Genomic DNA, 21,183 nt, shown 5'->3' on the forward strand with positions numbered 1-21,183 from the left:
ATGATGAAAATGATCATTCTTTACTGGGACAACAAATCAGGTATGTATTTGCATATTTATTCATCTATAAACAATTTTTTGGGGCTGACAGTTTTCCTTTGCAACAGAACAAAAGAAGGTTCATATTATATTGCAAATGTTATTAAGCCATTTTAAAGGGGTCATATGATGCGATTTCATGTTTTCCTTTGTCTTTGGAGCATTACAAGCTGTTCGTGCATATATAAGATCTGTAAAGTTGCAAAGATTAAAGTCTTAAACCCAAAAAGATATTCTTTATAAACGTTAAGACTCGTCTTTATAAAAGTTAAGGCTTCCTAAAACATCTCATTTAAACACGCCCCCACAAATCTACCTTCACTTTGTAGGAAGGTATTCGGCCTATCACAATGCTCTGGATAGCTGGCCAATCAGAGCATACCATGCTTTTCAGAATGATGAGCTTTTTTAAAAATCGACACGTTTTAGAAAGGCAGGGCAGAGAGGAGCAACAATGTACGGTATGTGGAAAATGTTTTTTTTTTACCTTAAACCGTGTAAACACATTGCATTACACCAGTACACAAAAATAAATCCCTTTTTTGCACACATTCATCACCCACAATTACACAAACACTTTTATTAACCATAAAATCCCTGATCTCATCACAAATTATGATCTCATTTCCTCCTTTGTAACAAAAGCAAATGGATGTTTTTGTCCATCTTCAAACTTCTTTGAAGTTACATCGAGAGATACTGCTGTACTTGTAGAATAATACAATGTTATTACTATACAAAAAAACTGTATGTCTCATACATGCCATATGCAGCTTTTTTCAGTAATAAAAGTCTATCGATTGGTTGCTGTGAGCACCCACAACACAGTTAAACAGTGTTTTATTGTATTACAGTGAGTAAATTTCAAAATCAATGAGGTGGGTGTGTCTTTCAGTGAAGGTTCATCCCAAGAACTGACTGTTGTACATTTTGTGAACCACTAGATGGCACTGTGATTGATACTCAGAAACTTCAAATCTTTTCCCAGCACAGCATCTGGGGAAAGCCTCAGAACTTCACAAGGCTTCATTTCCCCATCCCTAGTATATACTACAATACAGATCATATAGTTTATATTAGGGATGCATCGATCAGATACTCCGTATCGGTATCCGCTCCAATACTGGCATTTCTGCCAGATTGGGTATCGGTCAGATGAGACCGATCCAAATCCGATATTGTGCGTATACTGTTCTGTGTTATTGTTAAACCCCACGAAAGCACAAAAACATTACAAAGCACCATAAAGTCAAAGTCCCAAGTGTTCTGAAGCCGTCCCATAGTTTAATGTGATGTACAGATGAATATTTAAGCCGTTAAATTCAAGTTCACGTAAACTCTTCTCTCGCTGCGGCTGTCTGTCATCCTCCATTCAGCATTCAAACTGCGTGCAGCGTTCGGTTATTTAGTCTTACACTTATTTTATTTGTTCCCCACTAAAGAATGTTATTTCACTAAATGTTCAGATTTTATAAAATTGTGCACTCATGATTTATCTAGAATAACTTTTATTTCTATATTATCCACTAACCTAGTTTATAATAGTATTTTTGTCACAGATTATGATTATATATTTTTTCATGTGTTATTTTTCATTAAAATTAAGTTGTCTATATTTAGTAGATTGTGTTTAACACACAAAAGAGTGACAATTAGGTCAACACACAGAAGTATAGAAATTCTACATTGATTGTAAAAAAACCTGTGCTGGTATCGGATCGGAATCGGACGATACTCAGAATTTTCTGGATCGGATCGAGTCTGGAAAAAATGGTATCGTTGCATCCCTAGTTTATATGTACATCATATACTATATGTAACATGTTTTCAATACTGGAAGTACTGATAATTACTTTTTGTTTTATATGTTCACTTCAGATTATTTACCTGGTGACTTGAAGAGGCTGACTCCACTTTCGTCTAGCCCAGCAGGACCTTTGAGCTTATCTGGACAAGCCGGAATGTCTCCTGAGCACCAAGTGGAACTCTGAAACAGGGTGTTTAAACTGTTCCCTCAATAGATTCGCATCAGGGTCATTCCGTGTCAACTCAACCAGAGGACCCTGGCTCAGATTGTTTTTTGTTAAAGGGGTCATATAATGCCATTTTTGTACAAGCTAATATGATTCTTTAGGGTCTAAATTGAAAGTTTGTAATATACTTTAATTAAAAATTCTCATTAGTATTGTAAGAAAACACTCATTTTACCTGCTCAAAAACAGCTCTGTTTTCAGCACACCGTTTTAGTGCGTGTGTTTTTAAATGCTAATGAGCTTTGCTCGCCCCGCCCCTCTGTTCTGTGGGGCGTTTTTGATTCTTCAGATGTGCTTGCCTATACAAAAGTAAATATGTGATCAGATAACATAACTTATTCTGGCATAATATTGAAAAACATCAATTAGAGTATTTATAGTCTTGGATCATATGCATTTGCAGGATGTAAACAGTATTTTGCAGGTATTGTGTTACCATTAATTTTCATGCAGTTATAACTGTTTTTTATTTATTTAAATTTTTTACATTACTTCTTAACAGACACCGTTATAAACCATCTACAAAAGTAAGCTTAGTGTAGTGTTATCATGTTAACTTTAATACCTGCGTACACAGTTTGTAATAACACAATAACCATAGCGTTTTGTTCATTATAAACGTGGGATTATTAATTATATTGAGAACGTCGTTAATAGAAAACACGCATGTACCCTGAATGTAAACATTAGCCACATACATCGTGAAGCGTGCTAGCGATTTGCAAAGATTAATATAAAGATTAATATAAAGGTTAATTAAACGTTACACTCACTTCTTCTGGAGGTTCAGCAGGAACACGAATAGTTGGTACCGATTCTTTTTTCAGGAGCAGCTTCTTAGCAAAACCAGCTTTATACTGACCTTCATTTATAAAGCAGTCTGGTGAAAAATGATTTGCGCAAACATGAAAACATTGACGTTGCTCATGGGGAATATTCCCTTCAAAAGCAAAACTCAGCCACTGTGTCTTCAGCGGTTCGGACTTAGGAACATCAAAATGACTGCTGTGTTCATTATTGCACCGAGAACAGAACACCACAATCGCTTAGACGCCATTCTGCTCATAGACAGCTCCAGCGTATATCAACAATGACGCCGGACTATGATTGACAGCTCGCTCACGAGCAAGGGCGGGTCTGTGTTGAAACACTGCTGTCAATCAACCATCGTGGGAGGGCGTCCGACCGTGTGGCGCCACACGGTCGAACGGCTTGATTTGAGACAGGGTAAAACAAATAAGGAGATTAAAAAAACACTGGATGGATTTTTATCATTTTATGATGGTTGTGTACAGGCACTGCTAACACACATTTCAGTACAATCAACTTGTAAAAGTGCATGTACCATTATATGACTTTAATATTTTTTCTTGTGAAAGAAATGCATAAATGAAGAAAGCCAAAATATTAAATTTCATTGTTGTATATTTACTGAGTAATTCACTGTTGTTGAGGGGAGTCAAAATGACAATTTTTGAGATTCAAAGCTAAACTATAGGGGGTTGAAATGACTTCAGAAAGATGGCAGCATCATTATTTTTACACAGAGATTGGTAGTGCCAATGGTGAACATTCAAAAATGGAGAAAAAGCACTTTTCTTTTCAAGATGAATGTCTGAAGAACAAATGTTTAAACACACAAGTGTCTCATTTAGAACATACCTGTCAGAGTGCCATAAATATTATTTTTCCAAAGTTTGTGTGCCTTTAAAGGAACACTCCACTTTTTTTGGAAATAGGCTCATTCTCCAACTCCCCCAGAGTTAATGAGTTAAGTTTTACTGTTTTGGAATCCATTCAGCCGATCTCCAGGTCTGGCGATAGCACTTTTAGCATAGCTTAGCATAGATCATTGAATCCGATTAGACCAGTAGCATCGTGTTCAAAAATGACCAAAGAGTTTCGATATTTGTATATAACTACAGAAGAGTCAAGTTTTAAATAGGACAAATTTCGACTCTCTTTGGTCATTTTTGAACACGATGCTACTGGTCTAATCGGATTCAATGATCTATGCTAAGCTATGCTAAAAGTGCTATCGCCAGATCCAGAGATCAGCTGAATGGATTCAAAAACGGTAAAACTCAACTTATTAACTCTGGGGGAGTTGGAGAATGAGCCTATTTCCAAAAAAAGTGGAGTGTTCCTTTAACTCAAGAAGTATTCAAGATATCGCAATATGATTTTAAATTCTAGTTCTTAGACATTTCTTTTGGAATATTTATTTTCAAGGCCCTATATGATTCAGTCCCAGAGATATGGGGATATGAATGCAGCTCCATATTCAGATTGCTGAATAATACTTATTTTCAGTGGTCGAAAACCTAATGTTGGTCACTTGATGTACAGCTGATAATTAAATGCTTTAAAGTTTGAGGTACTATCAGTGATTCTGCCAAATATGCTCTTTAGCAGTGGATACTACTTGATCTATGATTATGCTTCACATTATAACAAAAAAGAAAGAAATTCAAATAATTAATCCTGGTGAGGCAAATCTTTTGGCTTATTTATGTGAATACGTGTAGGGAAAGGGGGCATAGGTGAGAAATGTGGGAGTGTCTTAAGTTTTCTGGTCCTTGCCGAAGATGAAGTGACCTGCACTGATACTGCACTGATACTGCACTGTAGGTCGGCTGGTGTGTGGTCTTTAATCTGGAGGCTCAGTCACTGGGGACTTGCTGGTGCCAGAAATTCTTTGATGACGACATAGGACAGCCAAACTTTGATCCGTCACATTTGTGGCTGACAAGGCCTCCTGACGAACCCACTAACACATTTGGAGTTTTTTTAGGATCGGAATGCCAAGTTTGTAGTCACTCTTTGCTGCACACACTGGCACAATTTGGTAATCTGATGCTTCGGTGGTGACCCTTGAGCCTTTCCTCCATAATTATGAGGCCACAGCTGTTTAATTATGCAGTACATCAGTCTGTCCTTTCTGGAATCAACAAAGTGGGCAGTTGAGTAACACTTACTGAACTTCAGCGTTTGCACAAAAGACGAGACTGATGGATCCGTTTGTGTGGACGAACAGAGCATTACCCCAGCGTGCCAAGTACAGGCTGCTGCTGATCTGCTGGATGCTACGAGAATGGACCAGCAGCGCCACTGCTTTTCCTCATGTGCTATGCCAGCAGAAATCTCTTCATATTTATTGTCATATGATGGAAATGTCTCTCTGGTCTGAAAAGCTCTGATGACTGAGAGAACAGTTACTCTAAACCTATCTGCTTATCACCAGCAGGAACTCTAGGCCTGTAGTTTGCCTCCTCCACCTCCCCAAATAGTTCCTGACATCTTTGGTTCAGTCACTGTACCACAGGAGACCATGTTCTCCCTTTTTGACCTTTGACACTTGCTGACTCATGCCAGCAGATGCACCTGGAAGGGGACAGCAGCACAGTGGGCATCATGTTCAGATCATGTTGGGTAGAAAAGAGTGAAAGCCTTCAGACTGCTGTTTCCTCTCACCGTGCTGTACTGTCAAAGGCACACACCATTACAGGTCACATACTTTGTGATGGTGTACATGTTCCTCCAGTGACATAGCGGATGGGCATGCAGGGCATGCACTGCAGGGGGCCCTGCGATAAGATGATAATTGCGTTGAAAGATGATCATGTTTCGACAATAGCCAAAGAGCCAGTGTCAAAAGCATAAAATATTGTCATTATTAAGAGTATTTGGCACTTCCAATTAATGTAGGCCTGTTACATTCTGGCTATTATTATTAAGTTAGTTTTATTATTAAATTAATATTACAATTAATTTGCTCCACAATTTCATAGCACATCACCGCATAACTGACGCGCTGTGAGGATAATAAAAGATTAGGCTATTAGCTTAGGCTACTTCTCATTGAAAATGTTTTTAAAATGTATTTTAGAACACGTCTGTTATAGCCTACAATGAATTATAAATAATAAAATTAACACTTCGGTCAGCAATGAAACTTAAAGCAACACTCCTATTTAAAAAAAAAAAAAAAGCTTTTTGAAAGTCGGTGCTTAAAATAAAGTTACTCTTAAAGGAACACTCCACTATTTGTGAGTTTGTGACTGTTTTTGGGTACCATGCACCATGGGTGCAGCAGGCACAATGATATTACGATATGATAAGACATGCTCCCTGTGCAAGCAGCGCTACGTAATATCATTGCACCTGCTGCACCCATGGTGCATGGTACCCGAAAACAGTAAAACTCAAATGTTTAACTCTTGGGGAGTTGGAAAATGAGCCCTTTTTCAAAAATAGTGGAGTGTTCCTTTAAGAGCAGCTTTATTTTAAGCACCGACTTTCAAAAAGTTTCTTGTTTTCACTATGTTTGGCTCACAAGAGAAACATTAAGGAAATAAAAGCAGTAATATACTGCATATTAAGTAGGAGATTTGTCTCTCGTCGTCTCTGAGAGAATGTGCCGTTAATGCGTGTGTTGTCAGATGCAGAAAGCGCTGTCAGTTTTTACTTTCACTTTCATTTTGAGAGATGTTCACCGGCGTAACTCTTGCACAAAGTTTGCACGTTGCTTGTATGATATCCTGTGGCTCGCCATCATGGTTTAAAACTTGCAATATTGGAAATATATCCATTTTAAACTGTGAAGGCGACGCACTCCCGCTACCCCCCCCACCCCCTGAATCAGGAGGGGGGCCTCCGTCTTGCGGTTCGCGGTGGGGGGGCCCTGCGGATTTGCACTACGCTACTCTGTTCCTCCCTGGTGGATGCTGGATGCAGTCAAGGTGCTTCTGTTGGTTCTCCGAGATGTGGTCAATGGTTTTAGTGTTCTTGAACAGATGCATCTGGTTCTCATCCATCCCAACTGCTCCCTTCAGGATGTCAGTGGCACTCTGGAAACAATGGCAGCAGCTGTGATCCTCCTGACATAATAGCTAAGATCTGACTTGCTGACATGCAATTCAATGATCTGTCTATCAGTCAGGAAAGCATAGCTGGCTGGATGGCCTGTGCATATTTCCTGTACCAGGAATGCCATGCCGTTCTTGTAGGCAAAGACTGCAGCAGAGAGGGCAGACTTCGGGTGATGATCTGTTTGCATGGCTGCATCAAACCAGTGGAAACAGTGAAAGATGTCGAGCTCTACCAGCATAATCCTGTCTGTCCGTTCACAGCAGAGCTGTTCCAGAAGACACGCCATGGACATGATAGCAGCCACAGTCCACATACATGAGTTCAGGAGGTGCCTCACCAGCTCTTCTATACCTCTACTTGAGGCCTTTATCCATCGCCCACATTTTGTCCAGTGATTCCTCACAGGTTAGGACTGATGAGGATATGTCCCAGCTCATTTGCCACATTGGTTCACCATTCTGCAGTGCCTTTTCCATCTCCAGAAAGTTGCTTGCAGATCTGATAATGAATACAAAAAATTCCCCACAGTATTGACAAACAATACCTGACTTGAACTCGCAACCTTTGGATTACGAGTCCGACTCTCTAACCATTAGGCCACGACTTCCTTGCTAGTATGCTAGTCTTTGCCTGAGAAAAACAATTAACTCTTACTTACTTGTGCTCTTCCCAGGCTTTTTGTACTGGCTGCTCTGTGAGCTGGTCGCATTCGTGGTGACCAGTGGCGCATTCCTCTGATTCCTTGGCAGCCTTTCTGCATGAATTACCTGCAGGACCTTAGTCAGCATGGAGCACAGGCGCCGATCTCCATGGAAATGGCCTAGCACCCACAGAAAAACACGAGATAGTCTATGTTCATTTTAACCAATAAGAAATGGATTGCAGCTTTACGACTTTAATCTCATTTTTATAGTTCATTTGAGGCAGTTTTTAGCATTATTTTAATAGCGAATGTTGAGAGTGCATTATTGTAATACAACAGGGCCCCAGCACGAATCTCTTGGGTTTGCAGTGGACTTGCTCTCCCATATGTAGTGATCATGGCTCTGCTCTCACTCAGATTATGTGTGCGCCGTTAAACTTTGGGGGGGTTGGGCACCCACCGGCAGAAACATAAATCGACTTCTATGGCATGGACTCCAGCCAGACGTGGCAGGTCTGTCTGACCATTTAGGAATACCCACAACAGTACAGAAAGCATTCTGACTGGAACATTCTGGGCAATTAGACCTTGGACAGCAGAGACTGTAATGCCACACTCCAATTTTATCTCCAGAAAAAAAAAGTCTGTTGAGGGGACTTACCCTTCCACCACTCCAGGAAATTCAGGAGGATGAAACCACATCTTGTCATCCTTCAGGACTTTCCTCCACCCCGTGTTGCCATGCTTGTCTTGATAAGACATTGCCCTCTGAAAGAGTTAACCTTTTTCATCCTCCTTTAACCACATGATGTCTGCTTTGGGGAGCCCATTAGGACCAGACTCCCACATTTTGTGCCAGCCCTCAAATGTCACCTGGTAGTATAACAAAGACAAAACCTTATGTAACAACCACTGACTACTTGGACCTAAACAGTTTCCTTATCTAACAACCACTGAGTATTTAGACTAAAACAGTTACCTCAGGATGTGCAGTGTCTGCTGCTGATGTTGCAGTGCCCACTGCCCAGATATGGCTAAAGTGCTGCACCAGTCACATCAGCACCAGCTACACATGCAGCCGTCTCATCAGCATCAGTCACAACAGAATCTGATGCAGGAGCCTTAAAAATTATAAATGTATTATTAGTAAAAACATTTTTCATTAAGCATACTTTTGTGTGGCCTCCCCATTTATGCTGCCCCACCAGGAACCGGGGGGATGTAACAGGTAATTGTGATGTAGAAATTATGGACTTACAGAAAGAATATTTATGGCATTCAGACAGGTATATTATATGCAATAGTTCTGACAGAAGTAAACAAGATACATTTATAGTTTCAACATTATTTGTTCTTCAGATATTCCTTTTTTTTTTTTTTTAATAAGTACCAGCCAAATGACCCACATTTGGTTTTTGACCACTGAAAATTTGTGCAATTTAACAGTTAACTCCTGGGGCCATACTGTAATTCCAATACCTCTGGAACTGAACCATATAGTGCCTTAAAAAGAAGAAAGTTAAGACCCGATATCTAAAAGGGCACTGAGATAACTTTATACTTCTTGAGTTACAGGCATTCAAACTTGTAGAGCCCCCCCCCCAATAATGGTCATTATTGGCACATAATGCAATAAAGATTGCTGAAGTCAAATGATTTTGCTAATAGACCTACCAATCTCTGTGTAAAAATGACATGATGCTGCCATCTTTCTGAAGTCATTTTTATCCCTTTGTAATTTGGCTCTGAATAACAGGCGAAAATTGTCATTTTGACATCCCTCTACAAAGTAGTTGATTACTCCGTAAATATACATACTGACAAATTAAAAAATTTGAGCCAAGGAAGTTTGTGAAATTTGGTTGACTTGACACTGAATGACCCACCAGTCAGTGTGTTAAAATTTGTTTGGTCTTTTGCTCTGACAGCCTTGATGAGCATCTCCAAGTTTGTAGGATAGCACTGTTCCTTCTAAGGCAGACTTGAACACAGCATACTTGGAGTGGCTGTTTGTGTGAATGGCTGCATTAAATCGATGGATCCAGTGGAATATGTCCAAATGCACCACCACACCATAGTCCACGCGTGTCTGGACCAAGATCTCCACGGCAGCAGGGCCTTGTGCACATCACCCCTGGTCAACATACAGTACCTTATGCACAGGCTGTTTGGCTTCCTGACACATGGGCTTCAGACACTGGGTGGACTCTTCACAAGAAAGCACAAACGAGACTATCAGGGAATACTCTTTGCCTATGCTGGTAATTCACTCAGCTGTGCCTTTACTCTTCCAGTTTAGCTCTAGAAAACCAATATTTTTTTTTCAGAAGCATTGGGGGTCAGTTGTATTGTGCGGATATATAAAGTGACAATCGTATGCGAATGTTAGAGATAATGGAAAGGTGGATATACAGCTATAGCAGTTGGATACATTGCAGATCTGGAACCTCAAATGTGTGTCCCTCCCAGGTGTCATAAGACTCGTCGGGAGTGTGGTGTAGAGATACTCCTTAACAGTGGTTCACCTGAATCTGTAGCCACACTTTCACCATGGTGTTCCCTTTGGTCTGGTCTTGCATAAGTTGTACCACATTCTTGTCCACACCATGCCTGTAAAGTGTCATAATCAGTATGGCAACAGAGATTAGTGCTGCTAATTTAAGGCAGACAGACACCAATTTTCAGCATACTTGCCTATATGTGAGAATAGGAGGGAACATGACTTGATGAGCCTCACTGAGTTGACATAGGATAGCACGACCCCATCCAACCAACACCCCACCTTGCCACCTTCACCTCTCCTGCCTGCTTTTGTACACTGTGCGCAGCATTGAGCCTCTGGCAGCATGGTATACCAGTTAGATACATCACAGATATGACGAACCTGCAATATGATAAACCTTAGTAGGTTGTTGTTTGATCTGTGAATGCCTTTACATAAAAATGAATAATATAAAATAAACTGTTGAATTGCAAGTCTAATAATAACCGATCTTTAATTAGAAATATGCCGAATCTTGTTCTGATAGCCTGACTTGTGGAGGTATACATCCTTTCCAATACCCATACATTCTTCACCACGAGAACACCTCTGGAAGTATCTCCATACCCCAACAAGCCACCAGACTAAGATACGAGACTGAAAGAAGAGATGTGGAGATAAGACAGTACCCATTCATTTATCACCCGTCGCCTCTTCAACACACCGGTACTGTCAAAGTAAACCTGAATGTCAGTAAAGAGCCGTCTCTGTGTCATCCTTTGCCCACAAAAGGTGAGCTGGTGACATGCCATTAGCATTTTCCCACAGATGCACTCAACCCTCAAGCTCAACCTGCAACGGGCTCCAGACTCTCAGTGGCTTCTGACACGTAAGAACAAATGAGACGATCTGGTAATGATCGTTGCCTATACTCAAACCACTCAGCTGAGCCTTTACCCTCCCCAGACATCATCTTCACCACATGCAAAATATAAAAGTCTGTGAGATGACAGAGACTGATATTTCCAGACCCACATTTAGATTGGTACACTCAATACACAAAAGACCAAAAAAAAAAGAAAGAAATGTGTGCACATCCAAAATTTAATTGTTTAATACATTTGTGTATGTGAATATTACTCACTGGGGAGTCTGTAGAGGAAACATGACTTATGGCTGAGGATGAGGACATCTTTGATGTGGCTGTGGACTCAGATTTGATCACTTCTAGTAAGTAAGTGTCATCCAGCAATGAGGGTTCATTGATGGAATAACTTGACATCTGTGTAACAAATTTAAGTCATAACATTCTGATCAACATTTGTTTTATCATGAAAAGTGCTAAAACTGTAAAAAATGTCAAAGTTATTTAATGGCGTGGTAATATGCTTTGTGACAACTTCCTTGATCCTTCTTGTCATAAATGTACTTCCTAAATCTTTTCACCTGCACACTGGTGATATGTGGTGTATGTACAGGTGTATGTAGTCACCGGCTGACAGAGCTGTATACACCTACTTGATCGAATCCCTCTGGCTCATGCTACAATCATCTGGCCTGTCGTCCTCCTGCGCAGAATATTGTTTGTACAGCTCCCACATCTCCTGAGAGGTATGATTTTCGAACCCTTTCTGTCTAAAAACACATTGAGGATGTTGGCCTTCAGGACAAATCCTATTTGTGGATAGCTTTTTGTATCTTCCCCATTTCCAGTTTGTTGGAGCTCTTCTCTGTGCTTGTCAACTAAACTGCAATTGAGTCATTCCGTGTCAACTCAACTCATCTCCGGCGCAAATTTTTGATTTTGCTAATATTTTTTTCTGAAGAAAGATAAACATATTTAGTGATGAAAGCCAAAATATTACATGTCATGGATGAATATTTACTGAGTAATTCGCTTTTTTTGTAGCACATTGATAAATCGCAAGTTGATCAAATGTGGCGGCAGAAAACAATCGTCGTTTGAATATCACGCCCCTAAAAACGTTTACGACATGGAGAAACGAAACCCGGCCAAAAGGAGGAAGTAATCTCATTAAAGAGAAATTGATCTTACTCCAAAAACACCCGTTAACCTTGTAATTGCAAACAATTGGGCTACATTATGTTATGTAATTTTATAATATTATTATATTTTATAATATTAAAATACTGGTAAATGTACATTATAGCCTATTTCCCCTCACTCTTCAACATATATTTTAAATTTAACGGTATTTAGAACAGAACAAGAATGAAAAATAAGTAGTTATAAAATTATATATTAAACTATAAAATAAAACACAAAATAGGCTATAGTGGACTTCATTATACAAGCAAAACTGAATCGGCATTGGGCTCATGAGCCTGTCTCCACAAGAATCCAAATGTTTACATTTTTGCCATATTTGTAAAATTTGGTTGCTAAACTATTATTAATTATGTAGCCTAAATAAGGCTTTATACTTCACTCATGTTCTAATATCCGTGTAAAATCCTTCACATGCGCAAAAATGTTTGTTGGGCGCTGCACGTTGATTTTACAGCGGGCCTTTTAAAACAAAAAGTGTAAATAAACTTATGTTTGGTTGACTGCATTTTAGTTTGATGATGAATGGCTGAAATGTCAGGCAACGTTGAACTAATGTTGTTTGTGTGTGTGAGGTACCTGTGCGATCAGATGGATTAAATCAAATAAAGATATAAAGAAAATAAATACAATGCATTAAGTGTCACAAAAACGATAGCCTATAGGCTTTTCCCCAGTTTTTTTCCACTTTTGTTTGTTAATTATATTAGGCATATAGCCTATTATATATTTCGTGTAGTCCTGTTTATTTTATAGACTTAATTTCTGTTTTTCTGCTTTCACGGAAGCGCTGCAGGTGCGTGATGCGACGATGTGTGAATCCTCATGGTCTGTGGTTTACGCTGCTATTCGCGCATATAAAGCTAAAGCCCTGTAGCCTATAAAAAAAAAAAAATAAGACATACTAATCTTACTGGTCAGTGATCGACTAATGAGCTTCGGTTGTCGGTCAGGAAAATAATCTAAATTAACAAAATGATTTCATTCTACAATTCTACACCAGATTTATATGCTGCGCGCAAGTTCAGGCTAAAATATTTTTTTTGTTTTGTAATTTTCTCATGTGGCACTTCAGTGATAAAACTCATGGATTCAGAATGGATTTATTAACAGTGGAGATGTGAGTTCTGTGATCGAACCCGGGAACGCGCTGCTCGATCATGTGGCCAGTCACGTGATTGTCTGCTGTAAATAAAATGTCATATTCTTGGAATAATATGGAGGAAAAAAAAACAAAACAAAACAAAACAAAAAAAAAAATTATATATATATATATATATATATCCTATTCATTTGATAATTTAAATCTCCTGTTTAAAAATAGAAAAATAGACGCGCTATAGTTTTCTGTCTTGAATTGTATCTCTCAAAATGATGGATGCCATTAAAAATGTGGGGATTAGCAGAAATAAGTTAATGCATAAGTTAAACATAAATCTGCTTGGTTTATATTTTTATGTATGAATCTGTGGCCCTATATAATAGGCTACATATTTTAAAATTGTATTGCATACCATAATAATGACCCATTTAAAATTTTATGTGCTTGTCTGTCATCTTTTTGTTCTTAACAGCTCCCACTAGCTGTGGTGGAGAAATTATGAAATATTGTTCTTGTAAATCCAGTATTTTTTTCAGTAATAAATACGCATGAACACATCCTCATGAGAAACAACTATCCTCTGAATCGGGCTTATGAGTAAAGTTTATTTTGTCTAAATAAATCTTGTGCGAAATTAGGAGAGCAGCCCATCAGTTCTGAAATTACAGTATTTAATGATTTGTATATAGGCCTAACATTTAAAGAAAAGGGAAATCCACAACACTGTACACTTTATAAGAAAAAATATAGAAATATTTTTGACAATGTAGAAAAATGTGTTGACTATGTATAAGACAAATAGTGTTATACAAAGAGTACATAACCATCATTTTGGGATATTTGAATTTGATTATTTTATAAATGTCAAGTACTGAAATTGACTAATTAAAATTGATTGTGCTATAACAGTTGCATGAAATATATAGGCATCAGAAATTGACGAACATGGTGTATTTGGCTATAAAAAATAAAAAAAAGGAAATCAGTAAATGGGAATTCCTTGCCTCTCTTTGTCTGTCATATAAATTGAAATAATATTTAATGAGGGGATTTTTTGGTCTATAATGTGTAGTGTTCTTTCACAACATTCCATATCTCTAGTACAACAGAAGTGTAGTCCTTTCCCTTTACACCCACACCTTCCCCTTCCCTTCTCCTTTCCCAGATCGCTGTCCACAGCAGCCCCCTGTCAAGCCACGGTGCTGGGTAGCTGGAAGGTTCTTGTAGACGGCACGGCTGTACGGAATAAAACACAGACCCAGCTGAAGGTGACGGGCAAGCCGGCAGTACGCAGCCAAGGCCAGAACCAGGAGTGGAGTCACTAGCAAGAAACCCACGACCAGCAGAGCCACACAGCCACCGTCAGTCAGTAGATCCGAACAGTATGGTGATGAACCGTGCGGGCGCACCTGAAAAGAGAGACATTTGACTGGTGTGGACCTGTGTGGGGTCAAGGATGAGTGGTGGAATGCATGTAGGCATTGCCGAGGAGGGTCAAAGAGAAATAAAGTGTCCCTGGAGGAACACCATCTCTGAGGTGTGGACAGACAGAGAACAGACACACTGGACAAGAATGTCTACCAACAGCATATGCTTGTTTTCTTTAGAAAATTGATTGTTTGTTGCTTCCAGGGTAGTGTATTTTTCTTTCTAATTATTATTATTATTATTATTGTTGTTGTTGTTGTTTGTTTATTTATTTTTGACGGAGGACCACTGTTGGTCTGATTCACTAAAATCTCAATATATCACCTTTGCTTTGTAAACATTTCCTTGGTAAAGTATTGCTAAAATGTGCAAACATTTAATATTAGAAGTGCATTTGACATTGTTTGAAATATGTATGGTAAACTTGTAAAGGCTTTTTCCCCCCTCCCTTTGAGCTGCTCTGTGCCTGATCACTACCAAAATACAGATTCTGCATCAGCCTGCCGAAAGCTACAATAATTGTATATGCACAGAGACTTCATATATACATGAAACGTCCTTTTAATTCTTTTGGTTAAGTGGCATTGCACAGGATGGAAAGGATTGAGGCATAAAAAGACCCCCACATTCTTCATCTATCCCCCTGTGAGCTGGAGGAAAGGAGAGTATAGACAGGAAAAACAGGCGACTGAGTAAACAGAGAGTAGGAGGGAGAAAACTGATAAAGTCCATCTGCATTTTGAGCTGCACTTTCTCACACTGACAGGTTTCTTCACTCAAGTAGATACTTGTAAAAATCACAACTAAAAACAAAGCGTTCTTGGAGAGTTATAGTTAGACATTTATTAGAGATCACCCTATCATCAAATTATATTGTGACAGCTGCATGTGTGAAAAGCAAACAGTTTTTTTGGGGGGGGGTTTGTAAATGAATTTCATTGTGGTTAGAAATTTAATATTTATTGTGATGTTTTCATCAGCTGTTTGGACTCTCTTTCTGACGGCACCCATTCACTGCAGAGGATCCATTGGTGAGCAAGTGATGTAATGCTGAATTTATCCAAATCTGTTCCAATGAAGAAACATACTCATCTGCTTCTTGGATGGCCTGAGGGTGAGTAAATTGTCAGCAAATTAACATTTTTAGGCTGTAAAAAGTTTTAGAAAACGTCAAAGGGTGATGTGATGCAATAAAATGTAAATCTTCTCAAATCTAGAAATCAGCCACAGTTCTCATTGGTATGTCTCGAAAGTATGAGGGATTCCAGCTGTTGTGTGTGCAGATAAGATTAGAGCTGAACAGAGTAGTTTCAGGGAACTGATGCACCTATGTGGCCTTGATGTTAACCATATGTTTAGAAAGTTCAGTTCATCACTTCAGTCTTTTAAATTTGGTCTTAAATTATGCCGATTTATTAATTAGTTGGAGTTAACGCTTTGTTTATAAATTATCCTATTATGCATCTTGACTGAAACCTGAGTAGTTGACTGCTTATATGAAATGACAAACTATTTACTCTATGGAATACCATGGTGGTCTGTTGCTCCTTACAGAGCTTTGGATTTATGTCACGTGGGGACTAATTGGTCCGAGTGGCCATTGATCTTGGATCCTAAAGGTCTGGTAATTGGAGAGGTCAGAAGAATTCAGCCTTTATTTACACACATTGACCCTTACTGACCCACGGGTGCTACGTGAAGATAACTTAAGCGGTTTTCTTCTAGCAAGAAACAAAGAGCCTGTAATAGAGAGATGGAAGGTCTGTGTCTTACAGAAACTTGTCTGTTAATTCTGTAGTAGAATGTGAGAGTCTTTTGTTGAAAATGAACAGAGCTGATACGGTGGAGAAGCAGTAGATCTACTCTTCTGTGGGTCAAAGTGCAAGAATGTCGAGGGCGGTCGCTATACAACTTTGTGAGAAAACGTTTTTTAAACTTCAGTAATCCACTTCTGTCCTGAAAACACTCCTCATCTGACGTCATCCTCCCAACTCCTGACCTGCCCCTGCTAATACTCCTGCACTTGGACTGCTGAGAAATGCCCGAGATTAAGAGATTACTTGGTGAATCAAAGAGAAACAGAGGCCAAACTCCCATAAATCCCTAGAGGAATATCTCTGAATCATGATTGGCTTTTATTCTGAGTCTTTTTACCCAGATTATAAAGGACATTCCTTTAGCAGCAACACTGTTTGTCTCGGGGACCAAATTTTCAATAGGCCTATGCTTTAAGCATAAATGATCTTGTTCCAAGATCTAAATATGAAAGTTGCATATCTTTTGCAGTGAAGGCTCCATTCTTATGCATTATTCTTCCCACTGGTATTATATCAGCAAAATTTTAAATCTCATTTAAAAAGAATTTGTGTAGACTTTTATTATTTGTGAAGTTTTGTCATTATCTTTTGATTTATCTATTATTATTATTATCATTAGATTAACTCTTTCCACTTTCAAACTTTTTCCATACTAAATACTGGTTGTGTATCATGTGTAATATACAGTATTGTATATTACAGATAGAGCCAGATTTACTAAACAGGGCAAATTAGCATTAGAGTGCAATTCCATAAAAGCACCGATGGGAGGGGAAAATTCTGCGGGTGATTTATTAACAATGCGCACAATAAGACAGACAGACGCAGCCAGATCATTTCCATAATGACCAGCACAATCTGCCAAGAGCAGCGCAAATTACCGCCTGCTTTAAGGCATGCAGTTTTTGGCGTTAAATAATGGTGCAAATACCAGTAATTTGATGAGCGCAAACATTAGTGAATCACGTTGTGAGATTCATTTTAATAATCTCCTCCCATAAATTACGCACCTGAAAGGGAAACTCCTACAAATGCATATTCACTAAGGTCAGTAATAAACTTTTTATTTATTTAATCTTTATCAGTGTTTTTCTGATAAATTTTAAATAAATATTAATCTTAATCAATTAAAAAATCTTTTTTTTTTCTTTTAAGTCTACTTTTTTAATGATTTTATGAAAGTCTCTGACCCGTAGAATTAAACTGCTTTTATTTTGCTCCTGTAAAAAGACTTAAAAGTCCTCTACACATGAAAAATTAAAAGCCTGAAAAACTTTCATTTCTTTTCATTTCAGGTCTTACCGTTGAATGACAGATGAAGCCAAACACCACCATGACAATAGCAGGAGTTAGGATGAGCCCGAAAACCAACCCGGCCAGGCAGGCGTTGATGGCTGCGATCACCAGGTTCTGCGCTGTCACCAGCACTGAACATGCCCAGCAGTCCAGAGAGCCCCGGAGCTCCAGCGGACATTCACCTCCCCCGGCTTCCGCAGCAGAGTAAGGTGGCGGCACAACCACTCCAGACCCACCTACTGGGGTCCCGGCTGGCGCAGTGGAGGCCAAGGAGTTTGTGTGCTGGAGACTGGTGTGATTGTGATGATGATGGTGGTGATGGCTGTTGGTTGGGAGCTCTTCAGAGAGGTCGAGGGCCTGGTGATGAGCCCCCTTCTCCAGTGTGCTGTTCATGCTCATCCTGATCTGATGATAATAGAGAATCAAGGACAATATAAAGTACTTTTTTAAATTGTGAAAGGAAAGTGCTTGATGGCTTTTGTATTTTCAGTTGTAGGCTTGAACCACATTGTTGGAGCTAAGGAAATTGTCGACAGCGGTTCAAAAACAGCCTTTTTTTTTTTTTTTTTTTTTGTAAATCCTTTTTATGCTTTTAGATATTAAATCGTACAAGCCTTGATTTAACAGTGAATTTACTTGAATTTGAAAGTGGCCATAGATGGGGTTTCAGTCCCGTCTTTAACCTTGGCTTCCAGTTACATTTAGGATTGATTTTAAAGTACTTTTACTCGTTTATAAATCTCTCAATGGCCTAAGACCTAAATACATTGGAGATATGCTCACTGAATATAAACCTAACAGACCACTCAGATCATTAGGATCGAGTCAGTTAGAAATACCAAGGGTTTACACAAAACAAGGGGAGTCCACTTTTAGCTATTATGCTGCCCACAGTTGGAACCAGCTTCCAGAAGAGATCAGATGTGCTAAAACATTAGCCACATTTAAATCCAGACTCAAAACTCATCTGTTTAGCTGTGCATTTGTTGAATGAGCACTGTGCTACGTCCGAACTGATTGCACTATGTATAATCACTTTCTATTCTTAAATGTTTTAAATTCTTTTTAAATAAATTTTTAAATCACTTTGTTTTTATTGTTGTGATTATTATTTTTAATTCCTTGTTATTATTGACACTTTCACTTCCTTTTATGTAAAGCACTTTGAATTACCACTGTGTATGAAATGTTCTATATAAATAAACTTGCCTTGCCTAACCTCAACCCTCTTAAAATCTGAGATCTAACTCAGCTGTCAACACCCTGAAAAATCTGTGAATGTGATTCTCTGTTTGCTGGTGGCAGTGGCTGCACTAAGCTATCTGAGGTTATTTCTCTCTCAGTCCCTGTCAGCAGTTGTTCAAAACCCTGGAAAGTGTGTTACATTAAATATTGTCAGTGGTGGATGCGGTCATAGTCAACCTTGATATTTGCTTTGGACAGTTTACTGCTTCAAAAAGTTCAGAGCAAGGTTAAATCACTTATCGCCAGGAAGCTAGGTTTGTGATCTTTTAATTAGGTCTTTTATCAGAGACTGATTGTTATCTGAAAGCTAATTGGCGCTTTGTGGCGGAAACTAATTGGTATTTGAGTGTGTTTGGAACAACACAGGCGATACGATCAAGTGATGAAGAGTGGGAGGCCTTGACATCGCAGTAACCCTCACCTCTTGGGATTACATCTCTTTTACCTCCAATTGTTTTTTTAATCTTTTTTTGAACCTCACCGGGAACATAGGTCACATTTCACCCAAATAACAAAATAAATAAATATTTTTTATTTAAAAGTTTTTGTAATATGTATTTATCATAAATTTGCAATACGTTTATTGTAAAACAGTAATGAGAACCATTGTGTCAGGACGCAATGCTTCTTACAAAAATAAATCCCTTCAGAATAAGTTAAGAGTAGCACAACAAATGCTACAATGATGTATACATTCTACTTTTACAGTACAAAAATGGAAATCTAACACATTCTTACAATTTAGGATCCTTTTTTCTACTCATCCTGAGCTTCAAGCTAGATTTTCAGCTTGTCGGCTGCAGTAAAGTGTGGAGCACTGAAAAGAGGTGCCCTACACCCCCCCTCAATGCTTAGACGGTTAGGCTGACCATCCAGATAGCACTTCAGAACAATAGACCGAGGTCAAACTACACAAATAGTTTACGCTCCATACAGCTGTGGCCTCAGTGCCATACGCAAATCATCTAAAAATGGATACAGGATGGTCTACGACTCTTTCACACACACACACACACACACACATGCACTCTGACCCTTAAACACTAGATCCTGAAAATGCCATCAGTGATGCATGATGAGGGAGACATGCACACGTTCGTGTGCTTGCTGACTGTTGTGTTGTCTTCCTGCCTTTGTATTCTGTTTGTTATACAGCAGGTGACTCAATATATAACAAACGCCAGATCACCATTTACAGGAAACGTTAACACAAGCGCACACCATGCCAAACCTGGTTAACACCAGATTGCTCCACCCACTAACTCTGTTTCCACGTTTCTGAGAATCACAAAATTGAGAATTAACTTTGAGTCAAAAAAATTGAATCAAAACTTTGGGACTATTAACTAGATGCTACTGTTTTTATGCATGTATTAAGCTGAAATTAGCTCAATTTATACTGTAAACTCATCCAAAAAACAGCAACTTAAATATTTTGTAGGTTCAAGGTGGAATGGGTTTTACTTTTCCATGTGCATTAGAAGGTCTGATGTGGCTTCAGTACTTCACATGTAAATTGATTTTCACCAATATATGCTTTTGCCTGATGTGATATTTTAAATGATCCAACCATGTTTTATTTCACGGGTGAACAGTCTCTCATTAGATGTTACATGTTCGATGTTACAGATCACTCAACACTAGATTGCACAGAAGTGCACGTGCAGTTATTGCTGAGCTAACTGTTATGTGAATTAATGTTAATTAAGCAGATACATGTATCAGTGTAAATTCCAAACATTCTGCTCCTGTAGACTCTGATAGGTCAGTCTCACATGCACCTTATCAAGCCCTCCACACCCTCCACTCACCCGATGGTGTGACTCCAGTAGTCCTCTTCTTTTTGTTGAATTGACGAACACAACATGCACTCCTTGTTTTTTTGGAAATGAAGTTAGTATTATAATTCCTTGTTCCAAACTTCTAGAATTTCTAAAATTCTAAAAATATTTTTCCTTGCATACTAGTCTGATGGTTGCTCTCATTTCTTGTGTTCTCTGAAGTGTAGTTGGTTTTAGCTCAGATTTGCTGTATACTGTCCACTGACGCTCTCTTTCTGTGAGACATACTGAGATATGGATGTGTCCTGCCTGGCAGTTATAGCAGTGCCTTTCTCTGTGCCTCCCTCGTGCCCCCTCCCCTTTTCCCTTACCCTTCT

At 38.9% G+C, this 21,183-nt stretch overlaps 1 protein-coding gene and 2 long non-coding RNA genes across 6 annotated transcripts; 1 reads left to right on the forward strand and 2 right to left on the reverse strand.

The window, feature by feature from the left end:
• Positions 1–6,344: 6,344 nt before the first annotated feature.
• LOC131544770 (uncharacterized) lies at positions 6,345–11,684 on the reverse strand. 2 transcript variants are annotated; one of them, XR_009272220.1, is made up of 3 exons: positions 11,214–11,323; positions 8,249–10,471; positions 6,345–7,764 (listed from the first exon to the last, which is right to left on the reverse strand). It is a non-coding gene; the product is annotated as an uncharacterized LOC131544770 (long non-coding RNA). The 2 variants fall into 2 exon arrangements; XR_009272219.1 differs by adding an exon at positions 11,588–11,684 and having other exon boundaries at positions 7,630–7,764; positions 8,249–11,351.
• Positions 11,161–17,910, forward strand: LOC131544769 (uncharacterized). Of its 3 annotated transcripts, none has more exons than XR_009272218.1 (4): positions 11,161–11,299; positions 11,548–11,680; positions 14,405–15,781; positions 17,780–17,910. It is a non-coding gene; the product is annotated as an uncharacterized LOC131544769 (long non-coding RNA). The 3 variants fall into 3 exon arrangements; XR_009272217.1 differs by having other exon boundaries at positions 11,168–11,303; XR_009272216.1 differs by lacking the exon at positions 11,161–11,299 and having other exon boundaries at positions 14,405–14,872; positions 15,648–15,781.
• On the reverse strand, positions 13,514–21,107 carry tmem88b (transmembrane protein 88 b). Its single transcript, XM_058783196.1, has 3 exons — positions 20,837–21,107; positions 17,787–18,185; positions 13,514–14,648 (listed from the first exon to the last, which is right to left on the reverse strand). Exons 2-3 carry the CDS (start codon positions 18,177–18,179, stop codon positions 14,367–14,369), a joined length of 675 nt encoding a protein of 224 aa, XP_058639179.1. The 5' UTR covers positions 18,180–18,185; positions 20,837–21,107; the 3' UTR covers positions 13,514–14,366.
• Between the last annotated feature and the right edge of the window lie 76 nt (positions 21,108–21,183).

This window comes from Onychostoma macrolepis, chromosome 07, assembly GCF_012432095.1.
Source record: "Onychostoma macrolepis isolate SWU-2019 chromosome 07, ASM1243209v1, whole genome shotgun sequence".
Taxonomy (NCBI): domain Eukaryota; kingdom Metazoa; phylum Chordata; class Actinopteri; order Cypriniformes; family Cyprinidae; genus Onychostoma; species Onychostoma macrolepis.

Bases quoted from the DNA above. Each gene is read 5' to 3' on its own strand.
- tmem88b (XM_058783196.1), bottom strand. From the start codon at position 18,179: ATGAGCATGAACAGCACACTGGAGAAGGGGGCTCATCACCAGGCCCTC. The intron at 14,649-17,786 runs GTAAGACCTGAA...CTCTCTTTTCAG, and splicing joins GCTTCATCTGTCATTCAACG to GTGCGCCCGCACGGTTCATC.